The following is a 27,364-nucleotide window of genomic DNA, read 5'->3' on the forward strand; positions in this document are numbered from 1 at the left end:
AATTAAGCTTTTAAAATCTGTCTCTGCTTCAAGGGGGACTCTCTGAAATGACGTTACAATTTCCCTCTTCAGGATTTCATTTAAAAACCGTACGTCGAACGAAACGTGTTTCTGGATTTTGCTTTCAATTTAATTTAATTTGTGATAAATTTTAAGGTGTGGCGGCTTTTACAATAATTGTCAATATAATTGAAAATGCCTACATGCGATTTATAAATTGAAGTAAAGGGTACTTTTGAAAATATTTTATTTTGAAGGACTTTGTATGGTTTTATCTGAAAGAAATTGATGGAAAAGTGTGCAACACAAAAACTTGTATTAACAAATAACTCTTACACTAATCCTTTTTCAACTATTTAAAATCAAAGTCAATAAATAACCGATCTTATTATGTTAACCACAAAAGTATATTTTCATTGCATCCCCCAACAATATGGGCTAAATAGCCCGCAGCATCTGCCACCAAGCTAGTAATGTCATGTGGTTACGCACGGCGCTGACCATAACAATGCATTATACTGTTATTACTTGTACGAGCAACAAGTCGGACGCTGTCCCGCGATTTTTGAACAAACAATAGGTTCTACTATAGATTTATTGTCATGGTGCTATTTACCGTTTTGATTTAAGCAACTTGTATACTAAACTGTCAGCCGATAGTTGGTTCGATGGTTGATTGACAGTATATTTTGAAGGTGATCGTGAATCCCACGAAAGTTTCTAGTTGGACTCATAACAGCCGGAGACCTGGTACACCGGACAATTACATTTGCTTTACGTTCCTTCAATCTGCTTGATCTATGTATGTTGCTGTTACCAGAATAAACCATTGCCAATATAGCTGATCTTTCTGTAAACTGTCTAGAGGATACCTGCATCTAACAGTGGAAAATAGATATTCAATACGGGTATGAAGAGTTACTCACATCCAATGCTGCAGTGTCACCCGACCTCTTGCCGTGGCCTCCGAAGCATGAGTGTCCAAAGGCGGAACACCCACCTGAGAACAAATGACAAGCATATAAGTCCTCAATCCTCATTATTTACATCTCAGTACTTAATAATACACTTTACTCAAATATGTGTATAGAGGTAGAAAGTGATCAAAGTTCCTTACCCACATTTCAATCTGTCAATCTAAACTTAAAAACTGTCTTAGAGCGCTTTCACACTAGAGTAGGTACTTGTAACGGGTATACGTTGCGTTTTCCTTCACGTGTTACATCGCGTGCTTTGCGGCATGAAAAATCCACTAACGGGAAAAGCTGAAGAGATTGTTATATAAAGACCTCAATCTTCAAAAAAAGTAGAAGTAAGAACTAACAAACTAAGCATTGTTTTACAACATCATTTATTTTGTCCCTCCCCATGTGACTAGCTTTGTACGAAGATTGCCATCCATATTATTACTGTAGACCCTTAAAACTTTTACATCAAATCCAGATTCACTTAGAGAATTACCTTTTGATTCGAAAAGGTATATGCCTGATTAATTAGTAAAGTTTTGCACGTCCTTTAATGTCTATAAAAACCTCAGAAAATCAGTAATGCTGTTCACATTTAGATGACATAGCTGCAGTCTTTTACATAGCCTTAATTCTAGGCCTAAACAGATTAAATCAAAGCCAGAAATAAGTTTCAATTGCTGACCAATGTCCACGTATACCTAACTCTCACTTTTAATTAATTTTCCAATATAAAGTCTAAAAAGTATATGTATATTCAACAGTCTTCTCGAACATACCTAACCTACACTACGTTACAACATGACATCACTGACACATATTCCTCGAATCGCCGAAGGACGATAACAAAAAAACTGTCAATGGATTCAAACACAAATGCTTTTCTATTCGAACCAATAATTGAATAGTTACAAGTTATGTTTTGTTGCTGTACCTAATACCGATTAGATTTGTATCGATTATGTATTTGTTTAGTAATGAAATAGGTCAGGTTATGAAGTAAAATGTTTACTTTGAGTTTTTAGCCAAGTAATACACATTACTGCTCTATTCAATATTACACGATTGAACTATTGATCGTTTTACAAATGATCTTATGATAGGGAAATATTAAAACTAAGTATCGAAATATTCATCCGCATCGCTGTCAGCTGGGATCGTGCCCAAAAGGCTGGCTGCATTGCCACGCTGGATGGCAATGCATATCCTTTGACCGAAGTATAGGCCAGCCCTTTGGTCACGAGTGGACTCCACTAATCGCTTACTGATTTCTCGAAAGAGTCTGTGGGCACTTGGGCCCCATGGTCCCAAGGTTTCAACCCCAAACGGCTCAAAAATGCAATTGCCGGTGAGGTTTACATATTTGTGCCGTTTGAGGTTTTCCGCAGCTGCAGCAACTGCACCGACACAGCTCGCCGTACTGGGAAGGTGGGAAGGTGCAAGGGTGTCGACGCAGGTTGCGTCCCACACCAAAGACCTTCCCATCTTCCAAGGCATTATAGACATCCCGTCTGGTCTCTTGCCATCGTCGCGTGCCAAGCCTCTGGGTTCTAAAATGGCTGGCACTCCGGCGGTGACAAGAGCACGACGGATAATGTTATTTATGCTGGCGTGTCGTGCCATGCGACCAGCACTTTTGCTACAGGAAAGACCATGGTGCCCAAGGCGGTCCACAGATTCGCCGCACTGACAGCGATGCGGAGCCGCAGTGGGAGCGCCGAGGCGTAGGCATGTAGCGAGCCGGAATGTTGTGTCACCCAGCATGGTCCCAACGCTGGGTGACGGCAGTGCGTGAAGCCATAACCCTGACTCCCACTCTCCCAGCCAGTAGGCGGGCACGCTCAGCAGTATTGACAGATGTTTCAATTAGTTTATTTCTCGTCAATCTGCAGAGCGGCTCGTCCCACTGACTCTGGGAAGCCGGGTTGTCAGGGAAGGCTGTGTTTGGGCAAGCCACTTTCCAGGCGTTCATGCCATCAGTCAGACACGGCACCTCAGAATCGACCAGTGAAGGGGCTAAAATTTATTACACGTGAAAGGGATGTCAGTTTTTGCAAAAGAAGCAGAATAGTTATGCTATAAAATCTTTGCTTACTTCGTCTTGTCTATGAACATTTCTTCTGTATCTGTACTCTATTAATTTCAGGGCACTTACTTTGACACTATCAATCGTCTAAATGAACCCGTTGATACACATTCTATTACTATCAATTTGACGTTTTTACTACCAATACCATGCCATCTCCTTTGACCTCGTATCAACGCAATGCAACGCAACCCATTGTAACAGCACATCAAAACAGACCACCAACACAATCACTCAATTTCAACTCAAAAACTGAAAGAAAAATCCCACGTTCGATACACCAACCCAAGTTCACGGCTGACCGGAGTTTAACCGCAGTCTTTGCTTTGGCAGTCGGTTTGCATACGAACCCTCGTTTGCCTTATAGCGTTTGTTTTAACGTTTACTTGCCGAGTTAGCTCCGGGTATTCGAGTCTTCTTGGAAATTGGGACTTTAAGTATAAACTATGTTTCTTTAGAACGTTAAGGTGTAGTGTAATATAGAGATATACTTGAAGAAAGTTTAATAATTGAGTAAAACAATAACAGAACCCATAATATGTTCTAACAAAGATGTTATACTCTCCGGGCTTCTAAGAAATCCCATGGTAGCCAATTGGTAAACAGAGCCTAATCCACTTTCTAACAGACGAACTACCGACAGGTGAAGTTGGCAAATGGTCCAAAACGACGTTGGTTTACCCTTATACCCCTAATTTAACACTCTTACGGCCAGTTTCTTCATCAAAAGTTAAAGTTAAAGTAATGTCTAAAGTAAAAGTAACGGTCAAATTCGTTTTTTCAAGGCTAAAGTGACAGCAAAACTAATAGAAAAATTGAATTTGACCGTTACTTTTGCTTTAGACATTACTTTGACTTTTACTTTGGCTTTAACTTTTGATGAAGAAACTGGCTGTAACACTCTTAATTTTCCTAATGAACCAATAAAATACGAGATTCAATCAGAATGAGAAACGTCAACAGCTAAACAAAGAATCATCAAACAATCAAAATTCTTGAACACTACAAATCAACACGAAACTTCGCAGAAACAGATCAGCTACAAGCCTAAATAGGTCGTCACCGGATTAGAATGCTATGCCGGAATGTATCGGACGGCAACACGTGTGAACTTACGTGACGCAACCGATCGGACACGGTTCGGATACTGCCGGATTAGTTCTAATGAACCGTACTCGGTGATGTAAAGTTCCCTTAAAGTAGCCTCACACTGAAAACTTTTAGTCGGCTGACTGTTTGGGCTCATAAATAAGTATGAAGGAAAATTTATGGTAGTACGCACGACGACTGAAAAGTTTGATTGGAATCAAGATTTTCTTTAATAAAAAAAATCGGCCGACTGTTTACTCTGCCGTGTGCGAGTACTACAACGACTAAACAATACTGCTACAGGTCTTTATGCTTTTCAAAAGTAAATAAAAATAGATAATTAATTATAAAACAGGGTCCAAAGTAAGAAGATTTGTATCTCTAGTGACATTCAAGAGAAAATAATTTAATTCGGTTAGTTAATTTTCTGATAATAAATTATTTAGGTACGTGGCTTCCCAGGAGATCACACTTTATACTTTGTATTGTTATTTTTATCCGTGTCCCATGGGTACTAGTCCACGCACTAAGATAAAAAGTAGCCTATTGCCTTCCTCAATAAATAGGCTATTTAGCACTGAAAATCAAACAAAATTTGACTGTTTGCTGCCATCAATATAATAAAAAAGATGAATATTCCTAAATAAATACATTTTTATCCAAATAACTGTGAAATTTTCGTACAGAAACTATTAAAGAAAATAATATCACACTTTTAAATATTATCCGTAGGTACCTACTTGTGTGCGTACACACACACTTTTGTTTAATTGTCTGGAAGCGGTCGCTTAATGGATATAATCACGTTTATGAAGTAAATTACTATGTAAACTCGATTACCAAGTAACACGGAAGTATTACAATGTTTTAACATAATTGATTTATAACTTTTAATTAAGGTTCAATGACCGTGTCTCTTTAGGATAAACTTAATTATGAGAGTTTTTAAATGAATTTCAGTTCTTAATCAAGTTTTTATGGTTCTTAATTGATTTGAAAGGTAATGTTTAGGTATATGTTTTATTGAAAGTGTAAGTAGGTATAGAGAATCATCAAAGATACAGTTAAAGTTACAGCCTTTTTATCGTCCCACAGCTGGGCACAGGCTTCCTCTCATACGGAGAAGGATTGAGCATTAATCACCACGCTTACACACATGTTGTCTAATTTAAATGTCGCAATGTCTCAGTTACGAATATAATATACGAATGAACTTTTTTACATTTGTATTAACCTCAGTACTTATGGCTGGTGTCATTTGTTTAGTTGAATCTAATTTAAACTGTCTAAGATTAATACCATTCAACTTAATCATTGTCGCTTACATAAGTATGATTAACATTACAACCAGTTTAGTACCATTAGTCCTATTTAATGACATTTCCAACTAATCGGATAAAACCGGATATTTGCGAACACAGCTCCATTATGCAACGATAGATCGCGAAATGGCGGGAATTCGGCCAAACGGACGGGATTGTGAATGGTCACGTCATTGGGGAACGTGTGAAATCATTCCTCGAATGGTATGTGTGAAACAAGTGCTTTGCATGTTCTTGTTTGCACTTTTATACGTTGTCACAGTTTAGATCGTCATTTGTCTTATTGCTTTTTACTTAGAGAAGTATACCTCGTTTGTATGTAGGTAGGTCACGTCAAGTATTGATACTCAGTGGCATTCTAGTGATCCGGAAGCTGGCTTAACTAAATTACCTGACATTTACTATGACATACTAACTGGTGCCCAGTTCGATATCCTTGCAAACTAAACCAACGGAGCAATCTATATTGATCCTATTTTAATAACAATTAGAAACTTATTTATTTTATGATTGTCTTATCCATTGGCAATCTGGACTCTTATTGAACTTAAGCACAAAATATTTCGCCATTCTACAGTGGGATTTTAGTTTAAACTAAAGTCAGCACTAGGCACCTTCCCACGTATTTTCTTAGCCCCTGGACGTTCCAAGACGTTATATAATAATTACATCTAGGTGGCTGAATACCGGAGTCCTATGAATGTCAAACTAAGGCAATCTTGTTGCACTAATGAATGGACCCAAGGAGTCTGTCTTATTAGTAATGCTGGGAAGATATTGTGAGACCCTGAGACGGATTTTGGGATGTTACTGCTTAAATTATGGATTAGAAAAGGTATCTTGTAAGTGGTTGTATTTGTGGATACGTCATGTTTTGGTGTACTAAAATACGTGATAAACATTTAAGAAATTATTAAAAAGAACCAATCATGTGTATAAAAATATATACGTTTAGTCCAAAATAATGAGAATTCCTTACCTACATCATTTGGGCAATGAACATAATTTTAAAATGGAAAAACTCACTGAAATACAATAGTGTATAGAGTAGACACAAAATTGAACACAATGGACAATACAAAACAACAACAACTTATACCTGTTATGTAGGTACATTTGCAAAAATCTTCACAACAAATGTGAAACGCATTTTAAAATAACGGGGAACAAAAGTTTATAAATGTTGGACAAGCAAGATATCTTTTATAATACTTTTAGTATGGATTTATGTTGCTTTGCTCTCTCACATACAGATGCGTCCACAGAGTGAAAAATGATTTAGACACGACATAAAGTTACGATGTAAGATATAGTTTAGTGTCCAAAGAAGCTAAGATTTATAAACAGGTGAAAGACAGAGTGTTTTGATACAGACGCCATGAGAAATGGAATTAGAACTGTATATTTTTAAGGTAAAATGATAAAAACAAGAGTAATATCAGAAGGTGGAAAAAAGCATTTTACGAACAATTTTTGCGAAGGCCATGTAAATACCTAATCATTATTTTATGAGAAGTTTTAACAAGTCAGAAACGTTACGAAAAAAAGTTTTTGGCAAAATCATGCGCTTGCATACGTAATAAAACAGTAAGTATAAAATACACATTTACGTGAAGAATAAAATTATAATAAACTCAACAAAAACTAGTTAAAAAACTACAAATATTTACTGAAGAAACATGTGAATAAGGATGTATATAGCAATAATGATTTCCAAAAACTATTTCACGAGTCACGAATGTATCTCGTTTCATTCATACGTCCTCTGAGCTAGGAAAACTACTCTGAAACTTCAAAACTTTCCTTCTTACTTCAAGTTTCTCATCTCAAATTCAATGGAGAAGTAACTGGAAATATAGTAATTATCCAGGAGACCAATTAGTGCTAAATATAAACTATTTAAGTAAAGGTTTACACTAGCGAGTGACTTGCATTTAAAAAGTTTTGTTACAGATGCGATGGGAGCATAGTTTTCTTTCAAAATGGACACTTAAGTTTTTTATAATGATAATTGAACTTTATTTTTGTACTTATATTGTTTTAGAATGTTGACTTTCCATACTATAAAATAAGCCCCATGACACAGTTTCACTTCTAAGAGTACTGCAAGTAACTGCAAGTTGGTTCAGTTAAATTTAAAAATTGCAAAGGCCATTTTAATTCATGAAATGTCTGTTTTAAAATTCACTTTTCATCTTTCTTTTTTTTAACGGACTTTCCAAAAAGGAGAAGGTTCTCAATTCTTCGGAATCAATTTTTAGTTTTAAAATAAAGTAAGTAGATACCTTCATTAACACATACAAAAATGGATATTTTTTATTTATAGGATGCATAGATTGCCAAAGATATTGTAAGAAAAAAAAACATTCATTCATTGTGCCTGTTCATTCTTACATATGGGTGCTCGTTCATTCATCTGAAAGGATTACATGTTTTTTCATTCCTATATGGGGTTTTTTCAAGATTGGAAACCACTGTAACTTTCCAAAAATATCTTCACATCAAAAAAAATTTGCTGCTGTAAAGATACTTATTGCAAACCTTTTTATATACCTCGGTCTTAGGCAGGTTTTAACTAAACTGGAACGATGCAACGTGACTAAGATTCCTTTCCATAAGATTTTAAACTTTTTAAAAAGTCAGGTTTTCTATGACGCTCGCAGTACACATACTCGCGAATTATAAGTTTTACACAAAAGAGTTCAGCGTTTGAGTTCCAAGCACTAGGAACTCACGAAAATATTCCTTTGCCTAGTTTTCCTGCATAACGTACTCAAAAGTTCTTATTAAGAATGTGTAATCCTTTCAAGTTTAAAGCTGTTACCTACAAGCTATTAACAAATAAAAGAAAATCGACGGCACAGAACACTGAAAAGGATAAAATATAACTTTTAACATGACCCTAAAAGTCATGAAGATAAAATAAAAATTGGCTTCACAAAATACTGAAAAAGATAAAATAATTTTGAAATAGTTCTAGATGTCAGTGGCAAAACCAACAGAGACGCACTGTCTTCTAGAGCCATTTCAAACGTTTTATATTTTCTCTTTCAATATTTTATGAAATCATTATTCGCCTAACCTATTCCCAACTATGTTAGCTGACTTATCTAACCTCCTCAACCCAGTTACCTAGGAAACCCGATACCCCTAGGTAAGACTTACTGGCTCCTGACCACCCGCAACGACTGCCAAAGATGTTCAAATGACTGCTTTTAATAAGTCTTGTGAAGTCGATTTTGTTTAGCTTACAACCTTTTCGAAGTTTCATCTTTAGAAGAACAGTTTCCCAATTTGACAATTAACAACAAAAATCAATTGTAAAGGGTACGAAAATGAAACTTCGAAGTTAGTAAGCAGCATATTGTTGTTAAGTTAAGGCTAGTACACAATGTTTGTACGCGGTTAATTACGATCAAATAATCACGCAACTTATGTTATGTAAGTTAATGGTAGGCGTGGTACGATCATGTTGTATATAATGGTATATGGGTTTGATAATTTTGAGGGTGACTGTGTTGAGAATTTTTACGTTGTAGTTTGATATACTTAAGTACCTATTGATATAATGGTCTTATCTGTCTTAATAATATAATAGGTGTGGATGGTCTTCTATTTTTATGATAATACTTCTATAAGAGCAATATTTATAAATTGATCAAATATGTTACTGAGGGCAGATTTTTCAGTCTCTGGATAACTTTTATTTAAAGAATATGTTTCACATTTTGGCAGTATAGAAAATATGTCGAATCGCCATAGTTATTCCTCAGATAAAAGTTAAATGATCACTGAAAAATCGGCCCTTAAAAAATGATAATAAAAATAGGCTTTATTATACTGCAGATTTTTCAAGTTTTCACCAAAAATTTAGTCATTGTCAGTTTTAATTACGAAAATATCGACTTTGTAAATACTATTAAAACCTTTTTCTTTCATCAAAGGTGGACATTGTTTATTATTTCATGGTGTCCCTGACAACTTATATTTCGACTGCGGTTGAATTTATTACGACTTTAGTGTTCTCTTTGAAGAATTTGTTGCTCATTTGTTTGATTGAATACTTACCTCCGATCATTGTGTATTCTGTTCTAAGCTTTATTTTAAAAATAGATTAATGTAGAAGTTAAGTTCGACTTTGACTTGTATTTAAAGTTAATATAATGTAATTTAAAGTAAGTTAGTAAACAGGATTTTAGAAGACACAGGTTGATTTGAATACAATATAAAAAAAAATTCCTCCATTCTTCTATACATGAAACTGTCAAACCCACTGCTCAAAACAAAAACGAGGTAACCAAACAAAAAAACATTTTCAAATCCAAGGTATAACTTCGGATTATAAAGGTCAAGAGTAAATCCTCGTTCTCAAATAAAGTCCTATGGAGAAGGGTCATCAACAACTTGGTGATTATTTTCTTTATTTTCTTTGTATTAATCTAACCTTTACGGACGAAAGATTTACCCTCTTCGCACTTGAAACTTCCCTGTGTATAGGTAAAAGTAAATATTTTTCCATTGTGTTACCGAAATGCGTGCAAAGATGGAGATTACTCACGTTTTGATGTTCTCAATAAACTTAATGAACGAGGGACATATGTTGTATGTTGTGTTATGTAGGAGTTAAGCTTTATTTTTTGGTTATTTGATGTTAAAGTTTGATACGAGTGCGTATTTTTCAAAACATTGATTACAGCTTGGTAATTAAAATGAACATAAAAATGGTTGTCCACTGACATCGTGAACAGGGTGCAACCCTCTGGTATATTCAGTTATAAAAATAAAACTTTGTTAAAAATGAGAATTTTAACATTATTTACCTACGTGTACGTTTGTACGAGACAAACCTAGTAAAACTACTTCTGAATTAATTTTTGGCTTAATCCATAAATGAGTAATTACTTTTCCAAAATAATTGTTCCTAACAAAAAATCATAATAAACTTCCCAAAAAACTGAAGTGTCAAAATTATCCTCTTAGCACCTACACACAGATATTGTTATAAAAAAATCAAGGTGCCTCTTAATATCCTTGAAACAAATTCAAGCTCGAAACCACTTCAGTGTAGAGGCTTGTTGTCTAAACAATTCTTCATTCACCTCCATTGAATTCCATAACTAAATAAGACTGAGTTAAGTGCCTAGGTCTACGTAGTTTCATAACTAAAAGATCCCCTTATCCTGTCAAACTATCTCACTAATTTTGATAGATGTTCATCGATTTTTCTCGGTAGGTAACGTAAAAGTCGTTAATACTGATATTAACTGTCAATCATACGTTTATAAGAAATCAATCTTGTCTTTGGTTGTTTATTGTTTGTTTATTTCTTGGTTTCCGATATACTCTTTCGTCGCTGTACGCATTAGGACTTTTAAAATGATTCTACAGTACCTAAACTTTAGTCACCATTTTCAGCTTTTGTTTCAGAAACATACACACATAAATAATGTGCATGTAAATAATCTCAGATTCTATAGTACCAATGTATCGAATGTATGTAGAATCAAAATAACAAACCGTCTCAATCTCAATAATACTCTACTTTACCGTTCTAACCCAAAACACGGTATTTCACGAATACAAAAGCACCATTTCACAGCGATAATGTTCGAATTAAATACAGAAAAACACCCCAGCTTTTTTAAATTCGAGTACCTACTCCAAAGGTTTTACACTCGTCCTTTTTATTATAATATCAAACTAATTAACTCCCTGTATAAACATAGAGGGTGTTATTTCAACAATCCCAACATTTTACTCCTTTTTATAAATGAAAAAAGGTGTTCGTGAAAAGTTTTTATCATCATCGCTGAAAATAACATGTAATGAGTGTGAAAAAAATAAAAAAGATGTTTCATTGTAATAGATGCAGTATTTTAATAATGAATGTATTCATTGTGTTTTTTACTATTAATATATTTTTCTTAAGTTAAGATTTTTTTATTCTTGAAATCGTTTGTCTCCCTTTATGTATTTTAAGACAAAATCTGTAGTATATAAAAGCTTAATCCCATGCTAGATTTCCCGATTTACCCGCGCCCGAAAGTACCTACAACGCCTCGCACCCTAATACAAAGTACATAGCCTAGGTCCGTCTCAAAGATTACGCCGAAATTTTAAAACGTTGGTTATAAACTTACAATCAAACTCGAAGAAAACTAGACTTATGAAGTTTGAAATCACTAACCCGCATTGAACGAGGGTAGTGATTAACGCTCTTCTCTGTGTGAGAGGAGGCCAGAGTGGAGTCCAGCAGTGGGACGATTAAAAGGTTGATGATGATTCTTTGAAAAAGAAATTTTCTTTCCCCAAAAATAAAAACAAAAAGGTGTATTTTGAAGGAAATTGTCTAGGTCCCCTGGGCCCCATAGAGGATGAGGAACTTCGCTCATTTATGGTGTAATCCCATCCACTGCAAATTACATAGTGTCGTTGACATATGAGTGTCATATTTTATTTTATTTTCATTTTTTTATTTTATTTGTCTCGGTTTGTTTTTTTTTTTTTTCATTTTTATCCGTTTACTTGGTTTTTGTTTTGAAAAAATATAGTCTTATATCATTTTGCCAATATGTTGTTGTACTGAGTTTATAACCCAATCAAATGAGTATTAGAATAGTTTAAGTAATAAGTATTATTTAGGTTGAGTTTTTAGTCTTTTTACCGATTTTTTTTTATGATTTTAAAAAAATGCGTTTTAGAATAAAGTAGTAAATAACTATGTTTACAAAACGCATTAAAATCGTAGTTTAATCCAAATATATTTAGAGATTAATTTAAGTTTTCACTAAAATATAAAATTAAACATTAAAGTAAATAATTGAATTCATTTGCGAAACCTTAATATTATTTCAAGTATTCATATTTACATAAGTTAAATCAACAGACCGTGTCTAATATTTTAATTAGTAGTTTTATCAAACAGATTTATTAATATACATTTAGAGATATCTGTAGAGATAGTAATATAACAACGTTAATGCTATAATTAGTAGAAGTATACAATTTATAAACAATAAAAAGCAAAAGAAAATTGCTTAAAATACCTGTGACTTACAAATATTTTTTTATTAAATTGGTATCAAATACAATATTTTTGTGTAAGTTTGTCTGCGTTTTAAAACCTTCATCAAAAATAAAAGTGCATTTTCCCAACTATGTTTGGAATCGAGCGACTGCTTATCTGACCTCCTCAATCCAATTACCCGGTCAAACTAATACACCTCTAGATAAGACCGGTTAACAGACTTACTGGCTACCCGTGACGATATTCAAATGATAGCCAGGACCTATAGTTAATCGTTAACTCCGAAACACGGTCTTTGGTTAGTTTTATTTATTGCTGCTTATTGATGATTTTGCGTACATTTACGTTTTAAATCAACAGAAAATGCTCTTAACTGTAACAATTACAACACTAACCGAGTTTATTCTGAGTCCTACACATTTGTACCGGATCTTAGGCCTTAACTTACAGCAAGTTTAACGAAGTTGGGCCAAGTTAAACAGTAAAGTTCAGTGGTGATCGGTAGGTACGAATAAACACAAATTGTTTATTCCAAGTTTCTAACGGCCTAGTATTACAATTACAAAGTAATCATACGTAGGTTGTTGTTTGAAGTTTAAGTTTCCTGAAGTAGGTATGCAAATTCATGGTGTAACTTGTCTATATATTATTAGTTCTGTGGTCTGCCTAATAAAGTTGTAGTATAGATAGTTCAACTCAGATTTGCGCGCGGCCTTATGTGTGCGTCGGCTTGTAAATATACAACTTTCATTCGTGTGACAGTGACGTCGTCCGAGCATGACGTGTTCTCATCGCTTTTTGTTATGGGTACAGTCGTTTACGAAAATGTCTAGTTCTTCACGGAGAAAATGTTTTAAGGAGTCAGGTAGCGTTTCAAAAAAATGAAACAACATTCAAAGCTTTTTATTATTACATTTTACAGTTTATCATTATTTTCTCATACGGCTTTTCAAATTGACATTGACAGTATCTAAGAAATAAATGAAGTGAAATATCTAAGATGAATTAAATACTCCTTACATATTTTCTAGCTCGGGGTACGCGGACAATAAATAAATGTGTGGACTAAGAATGTAAAAGACCTATAATTTAGTATAATAATGGAAACAAAATATGTGGGGAATTTAAAAAAAATATATTGCTTCGCATAATGTCGACCAAAATAAGACGGAAATAATGAAACTCATAAATGAACGTTTAAGTCAAATTGATGAAGGGATGTTGGGTAATACTTGTCGACATGTACAAAAGAAAAAAGAAGAATACTATAGCCATTTTGACATGGAGTCAGAATTTATAATTAACATTGGTGAAAGTAGCGAATCCGAAAATTCATCATTTGATTTTTCAAGTAGCGATACAGAATCATTATAAATAAATAAACTAAATTACGTAATAACTGTACTTTAAACAGCCGTATACAACCCCTAAATAACTGTATTTGTACCCGACTGTACCTCTTGTCACGCACACAAAGTCACTGTATATGTACAAGGGTTACCCACACATAGGGCCGCGCGCACGACTGAGTTGAACTTACTATAATTGTTGAAGGATGAATGCTAAGTTTGTAGTTGACTACCTAACACAGACTTATGATGACGTAGATAGATCAAAAGTGATAGAAAGTAAAATGTATGTATAACAAACTATTTTTTTATTTGCTATAAATTAATTTGTAAAATAAAACTTATTTAATGCTTAACCATATAGTTATGTAAAAACTTACGTTTCGCGGTGACACCGTGTGAGATTGCCAGCAGGGCTACGATGGTGACAGCTAGGTACATCTGGGCCATTTTTGTTTCTGCAACAAATTAAAATAAAATCACATTACTTGGTCACTCACATAGGTAAGAAGAAAAAATATCTAATTTATAAGTATTTTTAAATTATTTTTAGAGTGTTTTTTATTCGGAAATATATCGTATTTTTGACTATATTTATGGTCTGTTAAAAAACATTGAAACTATTTTTAACGCTACATCTTAGCAACCGATTTTTTTGTCAAAACTCAATGGTGCTAATTATTCACAAAACGTTACGTCCTTTGTTTTATTTGTTGGCAACACCCGGAATCTTTACAAATACTTTTCAGTGGCTTTGAAGCTTCTGGTTTCGCCAAATAATAATAATAAGCAACATTAATAATTACAATCAAAGGAAATCGCCGTTTTATTTTAGGATTGTATGAAACTTGGTAACTTTTAACTGAATTTCTTAAAAAATGGTGGAAGTTCCAAATTCATCCAATATTCTTTTTATTAAATCTTGGTTCGAAAAAGGAAAAACTTCTTTTGTAGGCGATTTAAAATAAGTACCCTTTTCCATATCTTAAAACAATACTTTATCAGCTTAAAGTTTAACTTATTAAGGTGGCAAAGGAATAGGTGTTATAAGAACAAGGAAATTAAATGAAATCATTTATTTTGCAAGTTGGACATCACATCACTTTTACACGGCATTTTAAAAACCCTGGGGTCGGCATTTCCTAACTGACTGATCCCTGAGAAGAAACGCCGAACAACACCTATGATATTAGTTACAAAACATAAGTAATATCAAACAGAATAAAACATAATTACTACAAAAAGTAGGTAGGTACATTAATGTCAAAATACACTGGGCACTCTGTAATTAAAGCCCTGAATACATAAACAAATTCGGTAAGATAGCAACGTAGACGCTTTTCTCGACGAACTGGCGCATTTTAAAATAGGAACACTAATTTAAATATTCAGATGCGATTCGAATATTCGAACGTTTTGTAAAGGTTATTGAACCGATTTTGCAATAATATTTTAAGTAAGTAAGTAGCTTACGTATGCTCTAACTGTTTTTTGATGCTACTGACAATCCTGTCAGTCAGTACAAAAAATGGTATTTTCCTTTGAAAATTGACAGCTGTCAACTGCACGTGGATTACGTGAATCTACTAATATAGAGATGAAATATTTTTGTCCGTTTGTAGCCCGAAGGCACCAAAACTAGGTATTGAACCGATTGTGGTGTATGTATGAATACCTATTACCTTTGTGTGCATGTCTATCCATCCTATTAAATCATGTATCATTTCATAGGGGATTCAGTAATAAATGGTTACTCTTAAGGAGTTGTGTTTCTCTAAACGCCCAACCTTATACGATTTAAAGATTCATCCACTGTTGGATTGGGGTTGTGTTTCGCTCAATAATAAAGATTTGTTTAGTAGCTACATTAAATAATTTTTCATAGATCGATCACTTGAAAGACTTTCCCCCCTTCTCAGAAACTCCTTATTAATAACTGTTACAAATTGCATTATAATGCGCGCCCACGTTATCGCCATTTCTTAACGACACATTAGTCGATAAAACGCCGGTCAAATACGAATTGGTAAAACTTGTACAGTATGAAAAAACCTATAAGTAGCTATGTAAGAAATCATAATTTATTGTAAAATCCCATCGGTTGTTTTAGAAGAACATTTTCTCTTAATAGAGGCGGATCTTTCTGGTCAAGGACTTTGGAGGATAACCGGTGATATCCGGATTACGTGAAGTATGCGGGTAAAATGCGATAGACGCCTCAAATTGAAGACCATTAGGCCTTAAAGAAAGAAAACTTATTTTCACAAACTTTTTTTAAATTCAGAGTTCTTTTTTCGAATGAGCGACCATAACGTTCAGTTTCACACAATTCTATCTCTTCCGCATAACAGTCGGCAAACCGACAAATACCGGCCAAGCGATCCACAGCTAAACGTAATCAGACCATTCCCACCGGGAAAACAACTTAGTTACACATAACCGGACGTCCGTAGACACTGTTACCGTGACCACTGTATCTTGAACTCCGTCTTTACCTCTCACCTTGAACAATGTTCCCGGGGATAAAACAATGAGAGGTCAGCATATAATGGACGGGTGGTTGATCATGTCCAGTATAAGTTGGACTCTCTCTTCGCCCCTTGCTGTGTCCAATGTTCGTGCAGTTGAGTGAATGAGAGGTCAAGATATAATGGATAATGCCCAGTAGCGACAATGTGATTTGTGGTGGTGCGTCTGTCCTGAATTCTCTAGTAGTCCGATGCATTTTGCCGTTGAATTGATTTTATCGTTTGCGTATCTGTTCAGGCGTTGTTTAGTCTATTTGCGAATCCAGCTCAGCTTGAGAAATAACTGAAATCGTATTTCTAGTACGGGTTTGTAATACTGAAATAGGTTTGCTAATGCAGGTTTTTTGACTAGTAATGTAAAAATATGATTTACGTTAAGATATTTAAGTTAAGATTGAAGCCAAAGCTGTAAAACAATTATAAGACTTATAATTGTTTTGCAGCTTTGCCTTCAATGGACAATCATCTGAGCTAGATACTCTGTGGCCAGCGTGATGTAAGATCTGCTTTTAAAATAACCTCTTTTGTATCTAAACCATGTTAATTTTTGAAAATAGAACAATCTGCTACAGAGAAGGCTTTCCAAGGTCTTTTCAAGATTGCACCTTTTATACACAAACCCCTTACCACGTGTCTACAAGTTTTAACACAATTCTATGAAGCAAACCACACGTAACCCAATAGATCAGCAAGTTAGTTAAGCGGCACATAAGTTATTAATTCAGTTAACGGCAGTTTATAGCACTTATATTGTTTTCGGACGCGGGTAACGCTTGACAGCGTTTGATTGTAACTTCTTAACAGGATCCGTTATGCTTATAGACAGTATTTTTATTACTTTGTTTTAACAGCCGAAGTGATCGGGTGTGTGTCTTATATCAGAAAAACCTGTCGAACTTTGAACATGTATCAGCCAAAGACATGAGTGACCCACTATGTCGAAAATTTGTTTAAAACTGTCAAAATAATAAAGACAAGACTCCTCTACGTGTATACCCAACTTCGACTTAATGGCATTTAATTTCCTCAATTATTAACTATCAAAAATAAATGGAAGAAATTGTACTGAAACGAGGTATTCGGAAGAGTTCGGAATTAGGCAGTTCTTGTTATCTTACAAAAGATTCAAAAACGTTTCGCTATGTAATCACATTACCTGGCTTCCACAGAAAATCTTCAATTTTATTCTTATCATTATTTATATCTAGCAGCCCTCACACCGTTGCAACTGAGTAATCTTTGCTACGAGAAAAATAAAATTGACTTTTCAAAAACGGCAGTTTTAAAAAGGTTTTTTAGTACATTAAGAACTATGCGATATTTTTATTTCAACTTAAAATCGAATTCTCATCGTCATATCCTTTTAATATGTTAAGGTTGGCTTCCGATCTTCCTGACAACAACTAAGTAAATAGGTATCAGTGTTTCACATGGAGCGAGTATACACCACTATTTTTCAATTAGTACACAAAAAAATGGGGCTCTATCTGTACCCGTTACTGATCATATTTGCGTAATCAAAACTAAAAAAAACGAAATCCCAAAATTGTCCAGGAAAATTTGTCTTATTTGGTAAATTCATAATTGAATCAAGGGGGCAAGTTCGAGCGAGAGCACGCGAATGCGAGAGCGACAGAATATGCTTAATGAATACTACTATGAATGACTTGGAATTACCTGTACAATGTTTCCATGAATTGAGTGACATTTTTGGATATAACTTATCGCTAATAACTTTGCTGATTATGAATATTAGTTTTTGAAACTTTGCATAGATAATACTAAGAACTTTTTAAATAAGCCCTTTAAGTATTTGCACTAATTAAAAAATAGTGGTGTATATTGGAAATACATAATACTCTATAGATATACTAAGGGGTTGTGACATGCGTAACCATGAAAGGCAAAATTTAACCATACAATGTCAAAAGTTTTCACAGTTAAAACTTCTCTTAACAGTTGCCTTATACTCGTTAATAACTTTAGTTTCTATAGATTTAGATAACTACTTTGTGTATGAGGATCTTCAATATCATCATCTCCCGAGCCTTTTCCCAATCATGTTGGGGTCGGCTTCCAGTCTAACCGGTTTCAGCTGAGTACCAGTGCTTTACAAGAAGCGACTGCCTATCTGACCTCCTCAACCCAGTTACCCGGGCAACCCGATACCCCTTGGTTAGACTGGTGTCAGACTTACTGGCTTCTGACTACCCGTAACGACTGCCAAGGATGTTCAATGACAGCCGGGACCTACAGTTTAACGTGCCATCCGAAACACAGTCCATGGTGTCTAAGATATACTTAGAAAGTACATACAAACTTAGAAAAGTTGCATTGGTACTTGCCTGACCTGGGATCGAACCCGCGCCCTCATACTTGAGAGGTTGGTCCTTTACCCACTAGGCCACCACGACTTTTTATGAGGATCTTCAATATGTCACAACATAAAGGAACAGTGTCTTCCGCGAATGCGAAAGTTATGAATAATTCTTGGGTACGGATAAATGTATCTTCAATCATATGTGAATTTAAAATCTTTTAAAAGTTTAATTACATATTTAAAAAAAAACATACACACGCGATTATATAGCAGGTACCTACTAATGTACTATTTATAGATATAGCGTTTTCAAACTAATCCGCTAGATTTTCCGCGGGACAATGGACCGGATCGTACTGGTGTCACCAAAAAATGACAAAGTAGCGTTTCAATGAAAACGCCTGGACCCACGCGACCGGTTTTTTTGCCGCGCGAAGTGTGTCGCGTCGCATTTAAACGCCCTTACTCGTATGAATTTTGATTCCAACAGCACAACTTGTATACAACTCAACAATACTGATTGGACGGGTATACCCAACGAGATTTGCTTCCTTTGACGGTAAAGAGTGGAGGATTATCGGACACACGGAAAATGACGGACAATCCGATTCACGTTTGTTCCTGCTTTATATATTTCACTTCAGCTAACTGCGTATCGTGTGAATCTTAAAAAGTACAGGTTTAAAAAGGTTTCACAGCTTAATTTTATTTTGTTGGAAATATATAGTTCAGTACTCCTTCAGTTTGGTCTTAGTTGTCCACCATTTCTATTACCTACTGACAACCTGCTTTTGGGTGATAAAGATAATTATAATCGGTACCTACTCCTTTATATTTTGGAGTTGGAATGGATTTCAGTAAATAAGTCTACACGAATTGTCTGAAGTGGTACTGGTATGGCTTACAGGGTCTACGATTGCTATAATAAAATCCTAGCTATAATATATGAGCCATTGTAACTAAATATGAATATTTATAAACAACATTTTATGGAAAGTACACAATAAAGTTACCTACTAACCGGTATTAATTTGTTATAATTACTTAAAAGCAATCATTGCTGTTAAGATCTCAATAGTTGGAAGTTTCAAAGAAGATTTTATTTTAATCACAAAACTTAATACAAAGTCTTTATCGACTGAAAGTTAGTAGAGTTGACCAATAGAGTAATAGACTTGATAGAATAGAACTCTAATAAGTTAACAACATTATGAAACGGTTGCTATTAAGATTAGCTGTCACATTTTTGTATATATTGTAATTAAGCTAATTTTAACTTCTTTGTCAGTCTTTCCTGGTAGGACAGAAGCCAAACCCCACGTAACCAGGTTTAGGAGGTCGGATAGGCAGTCGCTTCGTGTCAAATCCCGGTACGCCGCTACATCTAGTGAAAGCCGAACACAACATATTTGGCTAGAAAGATAATGATATCGTAACCTACCTCCAACTTAAATCAGGAGGAGAACGTCTCGATCAACAATATTTTCGTCATAATCATATTTGAAACCCTCTTTGTGTTAGAAGACCTCTGCCTAGCAAATTAGGATCTGTGTTTGCCAATTTATCTGCTTTTACGAGGTTTACCCAATTATAATTTAACTAATTACTATTTATTACATTTAATGCCTACCCAATACCTATATTTTATTGTAATGAGTCTAGATACTAATATTTTATTCCATTTGCTGTTGGAAATAAAATTATCTCTTGCGAAAATCTACAAAACATTGCAAGCAGGAGTTGGCAGATTACATTACTAACGATCGATGATAAGAGCAGTTTAAGCAATTCTTGAGGCTGTCAATCCGTAGATATGTGACCATCTATCCATCTAGTAGTGCCTCCGTGTTAAGGCACATTGAATTGGTGAAAGCTCTTTCATGTGACTCAGAACGGGGAAATATAGGGTTACCATAGTTTACCTTGCTATTCCACATTTATGGTATGTGAATGAATTTATTTTCGCTATAAATTAATTAAGAACATTCTCTTTCCTTTTTACAATTCCTGAGCTTATCAACATGCCAACTAGTATGGTCGGTTATTCGAATGCATAATGTTTAATGTTTGCATGCATTAATAATGCAAGGTTTATAATATTATATCAACCCGTTAATTGGTTGGAGGACAACCCAGATTAGGTAATAGAAAATAGATTTATTAGCACATTAATACTAAACGAGTAATTATAGTATTAATGCCCTTTGAGGCTGAATTAATTATATAAATTAAGAAATGGTACGATATTTGAAAAAAACCTAATTGAGAACCTCCCTCTTTGAGAATGAAAAGTCACTTTATAGCGTCTGATGACTCGATATTTCGCAATTATTTATCATATTGACTACTCTTAAATCACAGATACGTGTTAGATCTTTTTTCCAAACTGTTCTGATTTTTTTTTCATATTTATACCAAAAATAAAATAAAATAAAAATCTATGAATCCGAAAAAAGCCAGTGATATATAAAAATAAGCGTTTCAATCAGTTTTATGTTCTCGTAAAAAATCTTCATCAGTTTATGATTACGTATCGCGCGGCACTTAAAGATATTGTGTAGGAACGCGACGCAATCTATTTACATCGAATTCACTTATTTTTATATGATGAACTGAAACATTTTTTATGTTTTTTTATTTATTTTAAGGTGTGATAATCTGCATAACCGCATAAGTATTACATGACATACCTACGTCCTGACATACTACTTTTGTAAAATAATACTGTTACGTCAACTTTTTACGGTGGCCTATAAAAAAAATCTTGACGAATTGTGAACCTCCTCTTTTTTGGGAAGTCGGTAAACATTTTTTTGTTTACTGTATTAGTAATGTCTTTGTTTCGTGAAAATATTTTGTATTCATGTTTAAGTTAAATTAAGCTAGCAATTATAATTATCAGCTTAAACTAAGCCTACTAACACTCTTTCTGAAGTGCATGGTCTCATTTTATAATAGGGAAGTCTCATGCATTAACATAACTTTTGCAAATCAGCCTCTTTTAAGGGAAATACTCTAGTTTTTCCTTATATTTTGTAATTAGTTCATTGAACTAAACCAACATAACATTGTTGACTAAAAATGTAATTAAATTATTAACTAGTTAGCTAATATCGATGACATTTATCAATTACAATGATTATAATTTCAAGCCATTTATCACTTTGAAGTTTTGACGGGCACACTTCAAAACTTCCCCCACCTATCAAAACAATATAAACTTGAAACCCACGGCGGAAATTATTGAAATATTTCTTACAGTATTGATTTCTCGTACATATTGGAGTGACAAAATGTGGTTGAGTATTGTTACGTGCTGAGAATTCTCCCTCAGAGTTACTCAGTGAATTATTTGAACTTTATTTAGTTAAACTGCGATTTGATGGATGAATGACCAAGCCTTGGTTATTTTACCAAAACACCAGTTTTTTTAGGTCATAATCAAATGACCCCATCAGCTATCAGTGGGGCAGAAGGGAATGGAGTCTTCTGAAGTTCGTTATGTACCAGGGCCAAAACGTTATTAGGGTAATTCGTTCAAACAATCCCATGGATACACGGTCAAAAGGCCTGCCACCAGAAGAGTACACTTATGCCTTGAACCTGCGTTGTTAGGTTTCTGGTTTAGCTTACATAAATATGATTATTACGAAGTTATGTAGTTTTTTTAATAAAGTCAACTTAACATTGGTATTCTACTAAATACGACGAGATAGATATGTGATTCTACATTATTATGTATACGAGCTATATATGTATTATGTGATAGTCTACCCAGTTCCTCAGACGAATTCTCCCACAAACAGCTCCACTATGCTTTAACGAAAATGTGTGACAGGTGACCAAGCGAACACAAATCCAGTCCCAATAGAAGTTCAAACGAAGCATTGTTTCCAAAAGTACGAATAAACAGCCAAGTACCAAAATTAGTTTCTTACCAACTTTGATCCTTTGGGAAAAAACTAAATCATTACATAGAAATAACACGCTATTTGAATTATTGGAAAACTTTAAGTAGGTTTAGGATTTTTTGTTTATTTGATTAATAATTCTATGCTTTTTTAGGAGTACCCACTGCAGACTTTTAGTCGGTTTTGGGCTCATATATCAATATGAAAATAAATGGTAACATGCACATTACAAAACTGAATTACTGTTAAAGCTCAGGTATATAGCCGGTATCAGACCAACTGAAAACTTTGATTGGAATCAAGATTTTCTTAAAAATTGCAAACCATCGGGTCAACTGACGACCGACTATTTTGTCTAATACCTACAAAATTATATAGACAGCCTCTGTTTTTTTGGTAAGCTTTGGAACTTCGTAAAAGAACTACGTAAATAAATAATGCTTGTTAAATTAATGTTATGAGTTTTGTAAGGTGTTTTCTGCCTTTTCCCCCTATAAATCTTTTCAAACGACTGCCTCCAAATTTGTTATATCGTATGGGGAATAGTTCCGCTTTTCGTGAATAATAAAGTTATGTAGATAAATAGCTGCGTAAGAGAGTATCAAGCAGGTGTTTTTTGTAAAATTCACGATGTTTTTGACCTCTAAAAATGAAGGGGATTTTCAATTCCCTGGCTTCTTATGCTTGTAGGAAAAATCTAAGTTCAGTGAATATTTTAAAAAACTCTACTTAGTTCCTAAGGCAACAAGTGCAAACTACATGTTAAAACCAATTTTTTTTACTATAGAAATACTTTTATTTCAGCCAACTACAAAAAATAAAGAGGTTCTCAACTAAAACTCATTTTTATAGATAAGTGATTGAGAAACCAAAATTACATGGAAGTATAAGTTATTTTATTAAAAAGAGCTATTTTCTCGTATTTTCGAGTTCCTCATAAGAAAACAAAGCCATATCAATATCTAAAAATACTCTCCACGTTTTGTGTCGCGTAACGCATTATGCATAAAACGGAACGCGCATAAAACGCAGCTGCGTGTCATGTTGTGTTGCACGTTGCAATATAGCATTGTGTTACAGCTTACGATATGGACAAACTAATTATATTATATTGTTATGTTGCTATGTCTTTGTTGCAAGGTACGGGTGGAAACGGGAGAAGGTTTTTGAAAAATAAATCTTAAAAGGTGGAGTTTGTATTTGATAAAAATATCGGAACCTTTTTTAGCTAACTTTCCAAGAAAAGGAGGTTCTCAATTCGACCGCGTATATATTTTTTCAATTGTTTGTATTATGATTTTTTTTTATTTTTAGGTATTTTACATAATTGTTGTATGTTTTTGTTTCATACCATAACTTAAATTTAAAAAAAAAAAACAAATCGACTTAAATATGGCTTAATATAATTGTTATAAAACACAACAATCACTTGTAATATTCGAATATTTTTATCAGCATACTATTTTATTTAAGCTTTTATACTTAATTATATTCTAATGTGTTCTAAAACCACTATTAACCCTTCCACTAGTCAGTAACAATAATAACTCCTTCCTTTATAGAGTATGAGATAAGGGGATCCATTGTACTATGACTTTTAACGACTTAACTGTTACAACTAACTTCAATATTAAAATAATACGCCTACAATCAGTTGAACTTAATTATAGAACTAACAGAACTAAATGATAGTTTAGTTATTATCTAAAAGAAGATACTGAATATCAAAGTCAAATGTCAGCTGTTGATTCTCCTTCTAGTAAATAAATAAATAAATAAATAAATAAATAAATAAATAAATGTCTTTATTTCAAATAGGCTCTTATGAAACGTCGCACTAGTTGCACGGTTGCAAAAAATTGGTCTAAAGCCGGCTTTTCACTATGGGATATAATATGCACATCCTGAGATCGCTCGTCATACATTTTGAAAAAATAGTTTGGGATGTAATATATTTTATTTTATATTCCATAGTGAAAGCCGGCTTAATGGACACACTCTTTGTAAGAAATTTGTATATTAAAAATGAATATTGCATAAATAATATGAAGATGTAACTTTCAGTTACGCTCGCATCCCAAGAAAGCTAATTCCCACACCTAGATAAAAAATATTTTCTCCATAGGTGGACTATCTAAAACTTGAAAGTTTTTTTTTCTACATATATTTTTTTATTATATTCTATATATTTTTCAGCTTTTAATATAAGTATCGGTTGTAACCATTGGTCTTGTCTATATAGAATACCTTCATTATTTAAATTGTCTTTTCGTCATTGTCTATACGTAAGTTCGAATAAATTTCAATATTTATGGGATGTTTAAATGTTAATATTGGATTTTCATTATTTTCAAACGCTTTGCTATTATTTCAGTAAACGTAAATTTAAGTTTGTCAATGCTTTTCTTGAGTAACTAAAAATATGAATAATATCTTATTATTCACATATATGTTTAACCTGCAGTATTGTAATAATAAACTTATAGACAGATACCTTGTGTGGTAGAATGTGCGCAAATTAAGTATAAAAATCTTGGCGTTCCATTTTTTTCATTTGCTTTTGCTTTTCCAAATAACTTTGACATTTAAATTTTTAGTAAGAAAGTAAGTACTTATAATATTAACAGTCCTTAAGTACTGAATTAAATTAGCTTTCATAATCGTAGATTTTAATATAAAATTACTTTCTTTGACAATTTGGGAAGGACGAGAGCTCTTACAACGGACAACTGTTGCTTCCATAATGTTCATAATATTAAATTCGTGTACTAATTGTGTGCCGGACATGAAAGTTATTGTTTTTTACGTCAAAATACTATTGTAGGAAGAATTTTACTATATTTTGCTCAATTTGGCAACCTTTGTTGAAGTAAAAAGGTGTGATATAGCACTCATTGAATTGTAATACTCTCTGTGTGAAAAGAGGTCTTTACCTGGCAGTGGGACACAAAAAACGCTGATGATAATAATTTTTTTTTATAATTTGATTTCCTTCGCTCTCTGTCACTTTAAGGTTTGCTGTAAGGGAACCTATATCTGGGTAAAGCTCGCCTTTGTACATCAACTTATGATGAATCTCAATTATGAAAAAAACGTTTTTAAATGTAATAAAGAGAAAATAATGACGATGATTAAAAGTTGCATTTTATTTATTTTGACCAATCAATTATTTTCTTCGTATTTTCTTATTGAAATAGAACGTTTTGTTAAGGAAAAATATATAATATAAATGTAATAAGATAATGTCTATTAAACTGGATGCGTGTTATAAGGATAAGCTCGTAAAATGTGGGTGCTCGACACGTGCGCGATTAAACGCTTAGGAAATGTTATAGATATTTATTCTAAAGGAAATCAATATATACGAGAAAAGTTATTCAGTTAGATATTGCATAAAATTGAATATGAGAAAATAAAATAAATTATTATATGTTTTTTGAAAATATGGTCTCTTACAGTTTTCTTTTGTGTGAAATTATAATTTAGGAAAAGTATTTTACCAATGGTACAATTGTAGGCAACTTTAAAAATCTATTTTCACTTTTGCTTTAGTTTAAAACTTTCTAAAAAGTCGTCGTAAACTTTATTCTTCACCAAAACTATTATATAACTAAACCTATCATCCAAAACGTAAAAAAGAGTTTTCACGTAATTTCTTGCAGCAAAAAAAAATTCAATCACAAATGATTTTCAAATTTCGAACTTCGAAAAGACGAAAAAAAATCCAAAATTTTTTTAAAAATAGAACGTAAAGACTTACCTTTATTGGGTTGCTTTTCTCGTTGTAACAACACTAGGTCTTGTACTTTATACGATCAGTGCATGGCCTATGCCCCTAAAGTGTAACGATGGAATGCGCTTGGGCGGGAAAGTGCCCGCGCTTTTAAACAGCGACCATAGACCTGTGACAGCGTAGACTGGAACTGCGTGGGATGAGTGACGTAAGCAGGTTCTATCAAAAAGTTTTCATTTGTTTTGTTGAATGTGTATTGGTAGTGTGTGTGTGAGAGTGAGTCATGGTGAGTGAGTTAGATTATTTTTTTTGGGAAATTAAATTAATTTGATTAATTTGTAGGAAGGCTTAGACGATATATGCCTTTGTTAAATTTGAATGCAAAAAAAACCTTTAGTTGGTTAAAAAATATGTACAAATCTACGTACGTACGTAGAGGTTGCCTCATGAGTTAGTAAAATATAAATAATTTAGTAGTTCAGTTCTATTTCAATATTGATAAGTACTGAGATAAAATAAAAGCTTCACTTACTATACTATTTATTTTTTTTAATTCTAAAAACTATTCGTTATTTTGGTGCTATAAGTTTTTCATGTCAAAAGATAACACTAATCAAAATAATAACCCCAAGGCATTCACAATAATAATCTACAAAACAAAAATAAAGAAAACTTAAAAAGTTACGAAAAAATACCACATCTATACATTCACTTAATCTACGTTCCCGCCCAACGTAGAACGACCACTCGCAACACAGATTTCAACCTCAGCGGCGAAAAGAGACAACACTACACAGACATACATTCGTCCTTATCACACCCAAACTTGAAGCGAAGTTATTAAAACGTGCAATCAGTTGATTGTGGGTAGTTTTTACCACTTTATTACACTAGGAAGCACTCAACTAGTTGTAATTACTGAGTTGGTGCTCGTGTGTAGCGCGTAGCACTGATTACTGAGTAGTCGTAGCCGCGTAGCGCTCGTAGCATTATGTAGCGCCATGCTTGTTTTTTGTTTTATGACTTAGAAAACG

At 33.7% G+C, this 27,364-nt stretch overlaps 1 protein-coding gene across 4 annotated transcripts in view; it reads right to left on the reverse strand.

Annotated features, from left to right (window-relative positions):
- Positions 1 to 26,459, reverse strand: part of LOC124634613 (neuropeptide CCHamide-2) — a 38,092-nt gene extending 11,633 nt beyond the window's left edge. For all 4 annotated transcript variants that reach the window (XM_047170264.1, XM_047170262.1, XM_047170263.1 and 1 more), the window contains exons 1-3: positions 26,358 to 26,459; positions 14,219 to 14,296; positions 927 to 1,000 (exon numbers count right to left, since the gene is read on the reverse strand). In XM_047170264.1, coding sequence (XP_047026220.1) covers positions 927 to 1,000; positions 14,219 to 14,288 — 144 coding nt within the window. In that variant the 5' untranslated portion in view covers positions 14,289 to 14,296; positions 26,358 to 26,459. The remainder of the gene's footprint in view (positions 1 to 926; positions 1,001 to 14,218; positions 14,297 to 26,357) is intronic.
- Positions 26,460 to 27,364: the final 905 nt, after the last annotated feature.

This window comes from Helicoverpa zea, chromosome 11, assembly GCF_022581195.2.
Source record: "Helicoverpa zea isolate HzStark_Cry1AcR chromosome 11, ilHelZeax1.1, whole genome shotgun sequence".
Lineage (NCBI taxonomy): Eukaryota > Metazoa > Arthropoda > Insecta > Lepidoptera > Noctuidae > Helicoverpa > Helicoverpa zea.